We start from the raw sequence: 13828 nt of genomic DNA, 5'->3' as shown, positions 1-13828 counted from the left end.
CAAAGATCAGGGGTGAAATTCAACAGGTTCTGGAGAAACGGCAGCGGAAATTTTGAGTAGTTCGGAGAACCAGCAAATACCATCTCTGGCTGGCCCCAGAGTGGGGTGGGAATGGAGATTTTGCACTATCCTTCCCCCAGGAGCAGGGAGGGAATGGGGATTTTGCAGTATCCTTCCCCTGCCATGCCCACCAAGCCACGCCCACAGAACCTGTTGGGAAAATTTTTTAATTTCACCCCTGACTAAGATACAGGGTAGGCAATTCAGGAATGCCTCATCCCAGCCTACTTTTACATGGGGATTAGGTCCCTAACATTTGTTTAATCAAAGTTACAGAAATCATGGTTAATAATGTGGGAGAAAGCAGCCATAAGCTAAGTCATAAAGCAGAGGTCTTCAAACTTGGCAGCTTTAAGACTTGTGGACTTCAACTCCCAGAATTCTCCAGCCAGCATAGCTTGCTGGCTGTAGAATTCTGGGAGTTGAAGTTCACAAGTCTTAAAGCTGCCAAGTTTGAATGTTAAGGACCATAGAATTAAAGGTGGGGGGAGGGGGGGCTTGTAGACCAGATAATTCAGTTTCCAGTTTAAAGCTCCACTGTAACTGATCTTAGAGCTTCAGATAGAAAATGTCATTCCCCATCTTTGGGACTGAAATCCTTTAATTCAACAGCAAGCAAAGTGGCACTGTCACTTTGGCAGATCTGTGGATGATTTGCAATAGATGTGCAAGCATCTTTTGCTCCCTAATTCACTTTGCTGGGGGGAAAAAAAACACTTTGGAGAAGTATCAGGAATGCGGATTTTCGGGTTTTTTGAAGGATGTTTGGCACACTTTCTAAACGCAGTCAAAAATTCCTAGCCAGGTAATTGTTAGCAAAAGGATAACTGGAAACAGAAACAGCAGAGCCACTTAACTCCTAACGTGGTTTAGCCTTTCCAAAAACAAGGCCAGGCATTCTACCAAGTGTATATGAAGAACAGGTTGAAAGAGAAAGATTTCAGCTCGATCTCAACGGAAAAACAGCAAGAAAATACTTACAAATCACCAGGACCCTACAGATCCCACCTTACGGTACTTCTACTTGTGCTGAACCTTTGTTACTTCATTTTCTCTTTGAGGATCTGAAGAAGTATAGTATGTGTTACAACTCAGGCTTCTGGCAAAAGCTAAGGTCTCAATATGCTTATGAGCCTGGCTTTAATGCAACATACTGTTACAGCAGAATTTTTGATCCTGGGCTATAATCTCACTCATAACAGACATGCATTTTTTAAAAAAATTCAAATCTCCCCACTCCATGAAACTTCTAAAGTGATTTACCAGAGAATAATAAAATTTCAACAAGGACAATCAAAGACATCAAAGCAGAAGCTGAACCGTGCATAGGTTGTGCACCGAGTCAGGATCCCAAATTCACTTTACTTCCAAACTGGAATTCTGAAACATGGTTTTTACTGGGTGCTCGTCTTTTCTGCTGGATTGGGAGCAAATGAAGTGAAAGGGGGAATGACTGGAGGGGTCTATGAAAGAAAAAGCTACTTGCATTAGGGATTCCCACAGAAAATTACACAAAGGAAATATAATATTTAACATTACACATACTAACAGCAGCCCGCCTAGCCTATGCGCAAAATTGGAAGAAGGAGAACCCACCAACAGAAGAAGACTTAATTAAAAAATTTTTAGAATGCGCAGAGATGGACAAACTAACAAAAGAACTCAAGGAGAAAGAGGATACAGAATACTACAAAGTGTGGTGTAGATGGTATGAATGGTTGGAAAATAGGAAAAATGAGAAAGAGGAATAAAGGAGAGAGGGAAAAAAATGTTGAAGATAAAGGTAAAATGTAGATGAAATAAAGGAAGATAGATAATAAAAGTAGATCAAGACAAAGTTAAAATATGGGTAAATAGTAAGAATGGACCACTTTGAAGGAGCTGATAAAAAAGTGATATGTATATAAATGTTGTATGTTTATGCTTTGTTTTAATGTGTTTAAAATAAAAAACTTTTTTTAAAAAAAGAAAAAGTTACTTGCATACTTAATTCTCCACCTTCCTGTACAAGCAAATATTTTTAAACATAAGTGGATTTTCACAAAAATTGTCATGGATGATGATCTATCTGTTTATTTCTGTCATAGAATGTAGAGGAGGGGAGCCCGGCTCATGATGCAGGACTCCGAGCGGGAGATCTCATCACTCATGTGAATGGAGAGTCGGTCCTGGGTTTGGTTCATATGGATGTGGTAGAGCTGTTGCTGAAGGTATGTATCTTCAGAACGGAAATAAGACCACAAGTCAAGTCACGTTTATCACAAGTTGTGATAAAACAAAGGAAGTTTATTGTACATGCAACAGGAGAATCATAAAACAGACAAATTCTTTGACAATACTATTATAGGAAGTATAATGTAATGTAAGCCGTCCTGAGTCTTCGGAGAATGTAATGTAATGTAAGCCGCCCTGAGTCTTCGGAGAAGGGCGGAATATAAATGTAAATTTAAAAAAAAAAGTACAAATGTTGAAAAACAGTGAGATACTAGCTGATGGAATTCCTTTCAAAAGATTGCTATGAAAAACTCAAAACAAAATGGGTTCCAGAAGTAACTTCCAAGGACCCTTATTCTGCTTAGTCCAAAACAGTTAGTCCTCAACTTACAACTATAGTTGGGACTAGAATTTGCTAAGCAAAGCAATTATTAACTGAGTTGCACCTGATTTTATGACATTGTTTGCCACAGTTGTTAAGTGAATCACTGCAGTGAAGTGAATCATATGGTCATTAAACGAATCTGGCTTCCCCCATTGATTTTGCTTGGCTAGGAAAGTTGCAAATGACAATCACAAGACCCCAAGATGCTGCAGCCATCATAAACACATGCTGATTGCCAAGTGCCCGAATTTTGATCATGTGTCTGGAGACATGCTGCAACAGTCATAAGTGCGAGGACCAATTGTAAAAGTCACTTTTTTTCAGTGCTATTGTAATTCAGACAGTTGCTAAACAAGTGGTTGTAACTTGAGGATTACATGTAATGTGAACGTGTTCTATCCATAAGTGTCTGTAGCATTTCTGTGAATGGTGGGACGTATCCTTTCAAGGATGGCCTTTTGGGGGATCCAACAGCTCTCCATCCCTCTTGCAGAGTGGAAACAAGGTATCCCTGAGGACGACTGCCCTAGAGAACACTAGCATCAGAGTGGGCCCTGCGCGCAAGAATAGTTCCAAGACACGGATGGCCCGGCGGTGTAAGAAGAATCGCAAACGGGACAGCCAGGACAAGTAGGTGGCTGGGATCAAGCAAGGACGTTAATAGAATTGGTGTTGAATTGAGGAAGGTAACTAAGACGAGCTTGGAATTGGGTGAGGCCCGGTGCTTTGGATGAGTGGAACAATTTGCCTCCAGAAGTTGTAAATGCTGCAACACTGGAAGTTTTTAAGAAGAGATTGGATAACTATTTGTCTGAACTGGTATAGGGCTGAGATGGCGAACTTATGGCACACGCGCCACAGGTGGCATGCAGGCATTTCTGCAGGCACGCGAACCATCACCCTAGATCAGCTTCACCACGCATGTGTGTGTGCCTCCCGCCGGCCAGCTGATTTTCAGCTCTCTGCCATGCATGCAGGAGACACGCGCGCATGCCCATGACACCCCTCCCAGAAGTCTCCATGCAGCCCGTTTTGGATGCCAGGTAAGTACAGGGCTCACGTGGAGGTTCTGGGAGGGCGAGAAACTGGCCTAACAGAAGTCTGGAAACGGGCTGTTTCTGGCTTCCAGAGGGCCAGGGGAGACCGTTTTTGCCCTCCTGGAGGCTCCAGGAAAGTCCAGAGGGTATGTGTGTAGGGCATTGCATTATCGTGCATGTACATATATGCTATTGTGCACGCGCATGTGCTTTTGGCACCCGAGGAAAAAAAGGTTAGCCATCACTGGTATGGGGTTTCCTGCCTAAGCAGAGGGTTGGACTAGAACAGGGGTCTCCAACCTTGGTCCCTTTAAGACTTGTGGACTTCAACTCCCAGAGTTCCTCAGCCAGCTTTGCTGGCTGAGGGACTCTGGGAGTTGAAGTCCACAAGTCTTAAAGCGACCGAGGTTGGAGACCCCTGGACTAGAAGACCTCCAAGGTCCCTTCCAACTCTGTTATTCGATTCGATTCTTTCTTATCTACCTACCTACCTAATTACTTATCTACACACCTATCTGTTGATGGAACAGAACCTGGTCATCATCTTAATCCAATAGGTCTTTCATGGTTTGTGAGTTGGCCTCTTCTTCTATCTGAACTTGTTCGGGGCAAGCTATAAATGCTGATTTTTGCAGAGATTGTCAGCCTTATTCCTAAATATCCTGAAAATAAATATAGTAGTACCTTGGTACTTGTCGTTAATTGGTTCCAGGAAGCGTGATGAGTACCAAAAACAATTTTCCTGATAAGAAATAATGTAGTGAGTCACGAGGCAACTGACAGTGACAAGTTCTAGTTTGTGCATCGCGTACCAAACAAACAATGGGCACCAGGACAAAATTTTCACATCAAAACGCATTGAGTACCAAATTCAAGGAGTTTCAAAGCAGTTGAGTACCAAGGTACCACTGTATATAAGATCTCACAAGACTCTTATCCATTGAGTCAGCTGCAGTGACTCAAGCCACACCCCTGTAACCCTCAGAGCGCCAATCTTTTAAAATAGAATAAATATATATACCCTCGCCCACAAGAAATTCTTCCTCCCCTTACGTTCTTGCTTCAGTGATGTTTTATCTGTTGATGCTAAAACTGGCTGAGTAGGACAGGACAATGATTTCAAGTCTACATTGAGATACAGCTGATAAAACAAACCTCAAATCAACCATCATTCTGGTTCTTCAAATGTTGGAACCCTTAGCAAGTGTCCTTCTCCTCTCCTCTCCTCCCCCTCCTTCCTAGACGGAAATCCCTATTCAAGAAGATCTCAAAGCAAACTTCCGTTCTGCACACCAGCCGCAGTTTTTCCTCTGGGCTCCATCATTCTCTGTCATCCAGCGAGAGCCTTCCTGGATCCCCAACGCACAGCTCATCCCCTGGATCGACCGCTTCTTGCCGCAGCCCTGTCCCGGATTTCATGCCAGGTAGGAGGATCTTGTGAATCTCTCACAAAGTCCTTTTCCCACTTAGACTTCTTCATCAGCTACATCTGTTGGGATGAATAAAAGTTGTAAGAGCCGTGGTGGCGCAGGGGTTAGAATGCAGTGTTGCAGGCTAACTCTGCCGACTGCCAGCAGTTTGATTCTCACCGGCTCAGGGTCGACTCAGCCTTCCATCCTTCTGAGGTCGGTAAAATGAGGACCCAGATTGTTGGGGGCAATTAGCTGACATTTGTAAACCACTTAGACAGGGCTGTAAAGCACTACTATGAAGCGGTATATAATTCTCAAGTGCTATTGCTATTATTTTTTTCCTAAAATTATAAGACCACCTGGTTTATTTTCATTTCCACTCAAACTGAACACATTATTCTTTATGTAAAAAAAAATCCACATAGGCAATCCTTGATTCACCACTACAGTTGGGTCTATTTCTGTTGTTAAGTGAGACATTTGTTAAGTGAGTTTTGCCCTGTTTTATGAACTTTCCTGCCACGGTTGTTAAGTTAGTAACACAGTTGTTACGGCTTCCCCATTGACTTCGCTTGTCAGAAGGTCACAAAAGGGGATCACATGAGCCCAGGACACTGCAACCGTCATAAATATGAATCAGTTGCCAAGCGTCTGAATTTTGATCATGTGACCAAGGGGATGCCACAACTGTCGTAAGTGTGAAAAACTCATAGGTCACTTTTTTCAGTGCCATTATAAATTTGAACGGTCACTAAACAAACTGTTGTACTAGTCATTAAGTAACTGATGGGAAGGCTTTTGGAAGTAACTCCTATTAAGAAGTTTAGCATTTACGTTTATCCATCTATTACACCCCAGTTGCTCCAGATTTTATCAGCACATTATGTTGCTTTGTAGGACTCTCTTCTCAGGCTGCCGGTTGAATGATTACTTTCATTAAAGAATAAAGCTTCAGGCTTTGTTTCCTGCTGTAACTGTGAATTAATTACTGAAAAGTTAGACTCCTCAGATTACTTTTTTACTTTGTCCAAAAGGTTAATCTTAATCTCTATTATTAACAGATTTGTCTTCTTTATCGAAGTGGAGAACTCTTAGGAAGCAAAACCCAGCTGCTTGAAAAGAGAAATCATACAGGCTCCTTGATATATTAAAAAGGTTCATAAAACACAACAGTATAATAATAATAATAATATACTTGGTTGATACCTCGGATGCTGGCAGCAACCCGTATCAACCATCAGAGCCAGTCAATGATATTTTTGATACATTTTTAAATGCTCAATTTACTGAGATTCATGTTTAATGAATAAAAGTTATAATAATAATAATATTCTGTGCTGCTCTACTACAAAGTGGCTTTAAGAAAAGACAATGCATTAAAAACAACACAAATGCAAAAAAACAAGTGACAGGAACAAAAACAAGAAAAAGGATAATGGGTGCCACCACTGAGAAGGCCCAATCATGGGGTTTTGTGGACAAAATTCCCTTAGTGATGGGACTCTCAATGAGGTTCATAATCCAACTGAACAGGTACATTCATTTCAGAGTAGTGGACTTGAATATATCTAGGCCCTAAGCCGTATAGGACAGGATTGTCAAACTCTATTTCATTGAGGGCCGCATCAGAGTTGTGTTTGATCTTGGGGCCAGGATGGGCGTGACCAACTTGACGTCACTTGTATCAGGGCACATCTGGTGGCCCGATCACTCGGCCAGTGGAAACGGGCTCCCGAGCTCTATTTTCGGTTGTGATGGCCTCCTTTAACCCTCTGCCAGAGAAAATGGAGCTCTGGAGGGGCACCCGCAGCCCTCGAGTTCCGTTTTCACTGGCAGAAGCAGTGTGGGCTGGTCCTTCACTGTTTCCAGGGTGGCCTCACGGGCCAGATCTAAGCACCCTGCGGGCCAGATCCGGCCCCCAGGCCTTGAGTTTGACATTGATAATAGGGTGATAATTATTTTGTGGATCTTTTTAATCAAAATGTTTTTGATTTATTGAAACTAAGTTAATACCACATTAATTTGGAAATGGTGTATCCAGCCATATATTAATGAATCAAGCTTATAAAGTCTTCTTAGAGTGAACTAATTCTAGGCTAACCGTTTGAAATACATATTTTCATGTTTGTACTTTTAATATAAAGGAAGTCAGCGGTGGTAGAAGTATCTCCTGCCACCAGATATATACAGTATATTCCTCCTAATTGCTTCTACTTTTCTCAGATTCTGTCTCATCCCAGAGTCCCTCTCCATCCTCCAGCACCCCAACTTCTCCAGCAGGACAGATCCGACCAAGTTCCCTACACGGCTTGGCACCAAAAGTCAACAGTCATCGCTACAAGGTTGGGCGCCGCAAGTCAACCAGCAGCATCCCACCTTCCCCATTGGCCTGCACTCCTTCCTCCGTCCCCCAACCTCCCTCCCCACAAAGATCCCCTTCACCACTTCCATTGTTTACAAAAAATGTCCAGACATTCCAAGGCAAAACCTTGTCTCCACCTACAATGGTCCGTCAAGTGTCCCGGCCTCGCAGTGCAGACAGCTCTCGTTCCCCACTCCTCAAACGAGTCCAGTCAACAGAGAAAATCCCTACTTCCCTTGCTGAAAAAGTGGTTGGCAGCCGAAAGCTCACATTGGAGACGCCCAACTTGGGAAATGGAGGTGCCAGGGAGAGTGGCATGGTCACCCTGGGAGACACTGGCATTTCACGACTTCGGGACTGGTCTGAGGAACGTCATGATCGAGACCACGAAGTAGTGGTGATGCGGCGGCTGAACTTATCTGAACGCCGGGACTCTTTCAAGAAGCAAGAAGCAGTCCAGGAAGTGAGCTTTGATGAGCCAGAACTTGCATCCAGTGGTGAGGCCCAAGCAGAGAGTAAACCTGGAGACTGGCAGCATGGATCTCATGCAGCTTCCTGGGTAGAGGACAGGTCTTGCTGCTCATCTGTCCCTGATCCCCAGGTGCCCCTCGTGCCCGACATTGCAGTGCAAGGGGATGAGCCAGCAGGAATCACAGCCACATGGGAATGCCAAGGATCGTACCCTGTCCATCTGGAGGCCCGGGTCTACACTGAGCAAGCTGATGGGACAATGGCCGTTGAGTACAAGAGTGTCTCCTCCCAGCACTGGGGAAATTGGGAACAGAGGGAGTCTTCACCCACTGTTGCAGTCACACACAGGACAACCCATGGGGAGAAGGCCGTGAACTCACCTTCACCCTCCCTGAAGTGGCAATTACCGGAGAATTTGGGAAAATGACTGGACGACCTGTTAAAACCACTTGTCCCTAGCGGACCAAAGGGAGTGCTTCAAAGAAAGTCAGCTAATGCCAAGGATTGAGAACTTTGGGGTCCCATTTTTATTCTGCTGATGAGGTCTTTTCCAGCTATTTACCACTTCCTCCTTTTCCTTGGGCCTTGGGCACTCCCTCACAGGGCAGAGTTGGTGGTGATTCAGGCTGAAGATAAAGGCAGTGCTGCTTTTTTACTAATTAGAAAACATTCCCATTTCACTCAGATTTGGGGCTAACAGATTTGGTTCTATTTGGTGCCCTAAAACCAAGCATTAAACTTTCCCATCTATGGACTGGGTATCTTCTGGAGTGAATACTCTCCGCAATTAATAATTTTTCTCACTATCCCTTTGGCTACTGTGAGAAAAGGTAATAAATGAAATAGTAAAGCATACGATATGTGGGAGTATCTAGGGGCACAATCTGTTCATTCTAGGGAGCCTCTTCTCTTGCATTGAAACTGGTCAAAGGAGGAATTGTAGCAATGGTTGGAAAACTCCAAATCCCTATCCTGTGACATCTGTAAACGTTGCAGTGCCTATGTATGCCGTTGATACCCTAACCTACTGCCAGCTCTTGTCTTGCAAATATTTGATCGAAAATTGAGAAGGAAAGCCAAGGGGGTAAACAAGAAAAGAAAACCAGCGTGGTCCTGTTCAGTTTATATCCAGAAACTTTCATTGGAGCAATTCAGAAGTCTTCGGTTCCATTGCATTATTTTTCTATCTATGACCTTGAGATTTTCTTTTGGGGGACTGTTGTGGGGGTTCCCATTTGGTTGTATCATAGTTACTGTGGAAGAATAAGGTGGGGTTCTTCATCCTACACCATTTCTAGATCTATTGCAAAATCCCCAAAAAACGGGGGAATGAGATTTGGAGAGCATCTTCTCCCTCTTTACATCTTCTCTGTAGCAAATGGAAACTTCTTGAGGGAAGGGGATGTCCTCAAAAAGGTTTTGAAGGAATCTCTGTCTTTGAATATGAGTCAGACACATCAACACACCTTCCAAAGGATGCACTTATTCTCAGGAGGTCACAGCGGAATGCATAGAGGTTCAAATTCAGCAAAGTACAACCGGTCGACTTAGGACCGGTTGTTTAACAACAGTTCAAAGTTATGATGGACTCAAAAAAGCTACCAGTTGTCTTCAAAATTATATGTCAGGATTCCAATGGATGCCCTAATTAAACCATGAGCCTTGAGCCAAGTTTCAAAAGAAATCCAGTTATTAGGAGCAACATGTCAGCATGTACCAAAGTGAAGTCAGCTCTGCTCTACGGAATTTACGGCCCAATTATGGTCCTGTTTCCCCCTCTTCCCAGGGTGTGTCATAAATCACATTCTCCAACGGAGCACTTTCGCGGGCTGTAGAGACCACGCCTCTCCGCCTGGTTCTGGTAACCTGCCACATCACCCCTGCAGTCATGGGAGTGCAGTTTGGGTACTTGGCAACTGGCTCACTTTTACAACCAGTTGCTGTCTCCTGTGATCATGTGATCACAATTTATGACATTTTTAAATGACATCCGGTCACATGGTGACTTGATTTATGACCGCAACAATTTATAATCAAAATCCCAGGCTCAATTTTGTTCATAAATTGAGAGTTAGTCAGTTCTTATTGGCATTTCCAATGAAGGATCTTAAGTATCAGGATAAGAAATATCTTTCTGCGTGAGACTTTGTAAGCACTGACAATTTCAGCTTAGATGGTTCAAAGGTTTGATCTAGGCGCAGTGGTTAGAGTACAGTACTACAGGCTACTCCTGCTGATCACGGGCTGCTAGCAGTTTGGCAGATTGAATCTCACCAGGCTCAAGGCTGACTCAGCCTTCCATCCTTCCGAGCTAGGTAAAATGAGATTGTTGGGGGGGAATATGCTGACTCTGTAAACCGCTTAGAGAGGGCTATAAAGCACTGTGAAGCAGTATATAAGTCTTAAGTGCTATTGCTATTGCTATAAGACAACTCTAATTTGCCATTCCATGTCCTATTTTGTCTAGTTGCTTCTCTTAAATTCCCAATAGTATCTGGGAAGTTTGCAGTTGCAACACACCCACAAAGTGCCAAGTTGGAGTAGGCTGTCCTATTTTCTCAAAGGCTATCCAGGATTATTTTTAAAGTTTAATCAGAATGTAAGAATGAGTCCCTGAAGATGAATGTGGCTTGGTGGACAGTTGGGTGAGAGTCCAGCTCTGCATTCTCTTTTTCTAAGGTTCATTGAATACTTAAAATGAATACAGGTAATCCTTGACTTACGGCCACAATTGGACTGGAATTTCCATCATAAATCATCGTCATAAGTAGAGAGAAATCCAGTTGTATGATTGTTTCTCTGGCAGTTATGTAGCAAATTAGACAGTCATTAAACAAAACCAGTTCCCCAGGGGGTGCTCTTTTTTTGGGAAATCGGTAAGAAAAGGATCACAAACCACAATCGCACGTCCACCGGGACATTTCAACCGGTTGTAAATGTGAGTCAGTTCCCAAGCCCTTCAATTGTGATCCTGCGACTGGAGAGATGATGCGACAGTCGTTAAGCGTGAGTGCACATCATTAAATTGCTTTTTTCCCCCAAGGTCATCATAACTTTGAACCGTTATTAAATGAACAATTGGAAGTTAAGGTCTGCTTGTAATCGGTTACATCTTTTCCTGAGATCCACCGATAATGTTCTTTTCCTGAAATGCAACTCTTGGTTCCTTATCCTTTTACAAAACCACAAGATCAAGGCCTGATGTAGTCACGGTGCAGTTATTTCATAATATTCAGATGTCTTCTGATCAGCAGTTTGTGGTCCTCTCAATAACATTTTTACCCAAAGCGCATTTAGAACTGCTGGCAGCAGTACACATTTTACATTTTGTTTCATTGGGGAAAGCTCTGTTTCCCCTCTTCTTCTTCTTCTTTTTTTTTGCTAATTTCTAAGCTCTTATTTGAGCAGTTGCCCAGCACATGAAGGAAAACTGGCTTCTTTTTCACAGAAGGGAAGAACTAGGCTTGATGGCTCCGAAGTAAAAATTCATAGAAAACTGTCACTGGCACATGATAAATGCTTTCCCAGAGGGAAGGAGGAGCAGGAGGGGAAGAACTCCAAATTCTTTTTCCTAAACCGTTTTCACAAGAATCTCCTCACGCTTGGAAAACAGAGAATAGTGAATTCTCAGTTTCATCATTGGTAACCTATCAATTATACCAGTGCTTACAGGAGTTGACCCCACAGAGTTCCTCTTTAAAATGATGATTCAAGGAATGAGCAACATGCAGGTAGTCCGCCACTTACAACCACCATGGAGTCCAAAATTTCTGTTGCTAAGCAGGACAGTTGTTAAGTGAGCTTTGACCCATCAGAGCCATGAGTTGTAAAAGTGCAGAATTGCTGGCAAATTCTGCCAACTGCCAGCAGTTTGATTCTCACCAGCTCAAGGATGACTCAGCTTTCCATCCTTCCGAAGTCAATAAAATGAGGACTCAAATTGTTGCGGGCAATATGCTGACTCTGCAAACCCGCTTATATAGAGCTGTAAAGCACTGTGAAGCGGTATATAAGTCTCAGCGCTATTGCTATTTTACTATTGCCACAGCAGTTAAATAAATCACTGCGGTTATTAAGTGAATCTGGCTTTCCCCCATTGGCTTTGCTTGCCGGAAGCTGGCTGGGAATGTTACAAATTGTGATCACACAATCCCAGGTTAGTGCAGCTGTCATAGATACATGCCAGTTGCCAAGTGAAATGCCCAAATTTTGATCATGTGACCATGGGAATGCTGCAGTGGTTATAAGTGTGAAAACCAGGCATAAGTCACTTCTTTTCAGTGCTGTTGTAACTTCAAATGGTTACTAAATGAATGGTTGTAAGCCAAGGACTACCTGAAACATATACCGATAATTTTGTTTTGGCCAACGTCAAAGCCAAGAAGGTGGCTTCATTCTGGCAGTTTAAAGTTTGATCTAGACACGGAAGAAGAACAAAAAGCCAAGAACTACCCATATTCCTTACTCAACTAAGGTGGGGAGGTGCTGACCCACCACCACTGGCTCTCGTGAACTTTTTCCTCCTTTTGTTCAAATACTTCCCTTCAGTGCCAACGACATAAGGTGGCACCAGTCCAGGCTCTCCTTTCCTGCCAAGCCACTGTACTGGTTGGTCTGGTTTTTTTCTCTGAAAATATTTTAGCTGTAGGCCATGGAAATAGTTTGCAGGATTTGACTGGTCCTTTTGCTGGACAGTAGAGACCTGGTTGGGCACTGAAGGGTGTGCCCTGGTCGAGATGTGCCCACCGGGTTTCCGTGCATTCCATCAGCCGAGGCCCAGGGTAGGGGTGGAGGGGTGGCGGTTGCTATTAAAGAGAGTCTAGAGCCGAGGAGACCACTGTACCTCAGATTGCGGGTGTGAATCCCTCTTTGTGAGGTGGGGTCATAGATGTCAGATGGGCTTGCTGGTGGCGCACCTGGCTCCTTGCTGCGTGACAGCTGCCCTGCCCGAGCTCCCGGAGGTGCTTCCGGGGGTGGCAGTGGAGACCCCCAGACTTTTAGTCATGGGGGACTTTAACTTGCCATCTGCCGGCCCATCATCGACAGTAGCTCGGGAGTTCTTGGCCTCCATGACGGCCTTGGACCTGACTCAAGTAGTGGATGGCCCCACTCACATCGGGGGAGGCACACTGGACCTGATTTTTGTCTCTGGTCAGTGGTTGAGAGATCTGGACTTAAAGGAAATAGTCATTGAACCTTTGTCATGGTCAGATCACTCTCTCCTTCGCCTGGACTTTCTGACTACCCAACACGGCAGGGAGACGGAACCATTACCGTGGTACCGCCCCAGGCGCCTGATGGACCCTGAGAGGTTCCGGACGGAGCTTGGGCCACTTCCTGACGGTCTGGCTCACGGCACGGCAGAGGAACTAGCTCCAGCCTGGGAACGGGCTGCGGCTGGGGCTTTACACCGTGTCAGGCCTTTGCGGCCTCTGACCCGCGCAGATCCCAACCGCCCTTGGTTCTCCGAGGAGCTGAGGGGATGAAACGCCGGAGAAGACGCCTAGAGAGTTCCTGGAGGTCCAGCCGCTCAGAGGCTGATCGGACACTAGTTAGATCCTATACCAGGACCTACCTAGTGGCACTGAGGGAAGCGAGGCGTTCACGCCTCCTCCTCATTGCGTCGGCAGATAACCGCCCAGCTGCCCTGGGGTGACCCGCTCCTCCTTCACCAGGGGAGCGGGATGACCCGCTGCAGGGACGCTGAGGAGTTTAACGGTTATCTATACGATAAAATCGCTCAGCTTAGGGACGGTCTGGACCAAAATTGTGGCGATTCAGACGGGTATCTGAGGGCGGTCTTGGTGATGTTGTGTGGGATGAGTTTGACCCTGTGACTCCCGAGGACATGGACAGGTTGCTGGGTAGATTGAATGCCACCACGTGT

At 44.5% G+C, this 13828-nt stretch overlaps 1 protein-coding gene across 5 annotated transcripts in view; it reads left to right on the top strand.

Annotated features, from left to right (window-relative positions):
• The window catches only part of MAST3 (microtubule associated serine/threonine kinase 3), a 90510-nt gene extending 77872 nt beyond the window's left edge, over positions 1-12638 (top strand). For all 5 annotated transcript variants that reach the window (XM_058163228.1, XM_058163226.1, XM_058163227.1 and 2 more), the window contains 4 exons: positions 2148-2270; positions 3153-3289; positions 4939-5120; positions 7332-12638. In XM_058163228.1, the coding sequence (XP_058019211.1) occupies positions 2148-2270; positions 3153-3289; positions 4939-5120; positions 7332-8368 (1479 nt within the window). In that variant the 3' untranslated portion in view covers positions 8369-12638. The remainder of the gene's footprint in view (positions 1-2147; positions 2271-3152; positions 3290-4938; positions 5121-7331) is intronic.
• Positions 12639-13828: the final 1190 nt, after the last annotated feature.

The sequence above is a fragment of the Ahaetulla prasina genome, chromosome 1 (assembly GCF_028640845.1).
Source record: "Ahaetulla prasina isolate Xishuangbanna chromosome 1, ASM2864084v1, whole genome shotgun sequence".
In the NCBI taxonomy this organism is placed as follows: Eukaryota; Metazoa; Chordata; class Lepidosauria; order Squamata; family Colubridae; genus Ahaetulla; species Ahaetulla prasina.
Note: the sequence above shows the minus strand (reverse complement) of the source record. Positions and strands in the feature narration are given on the sequence as shown.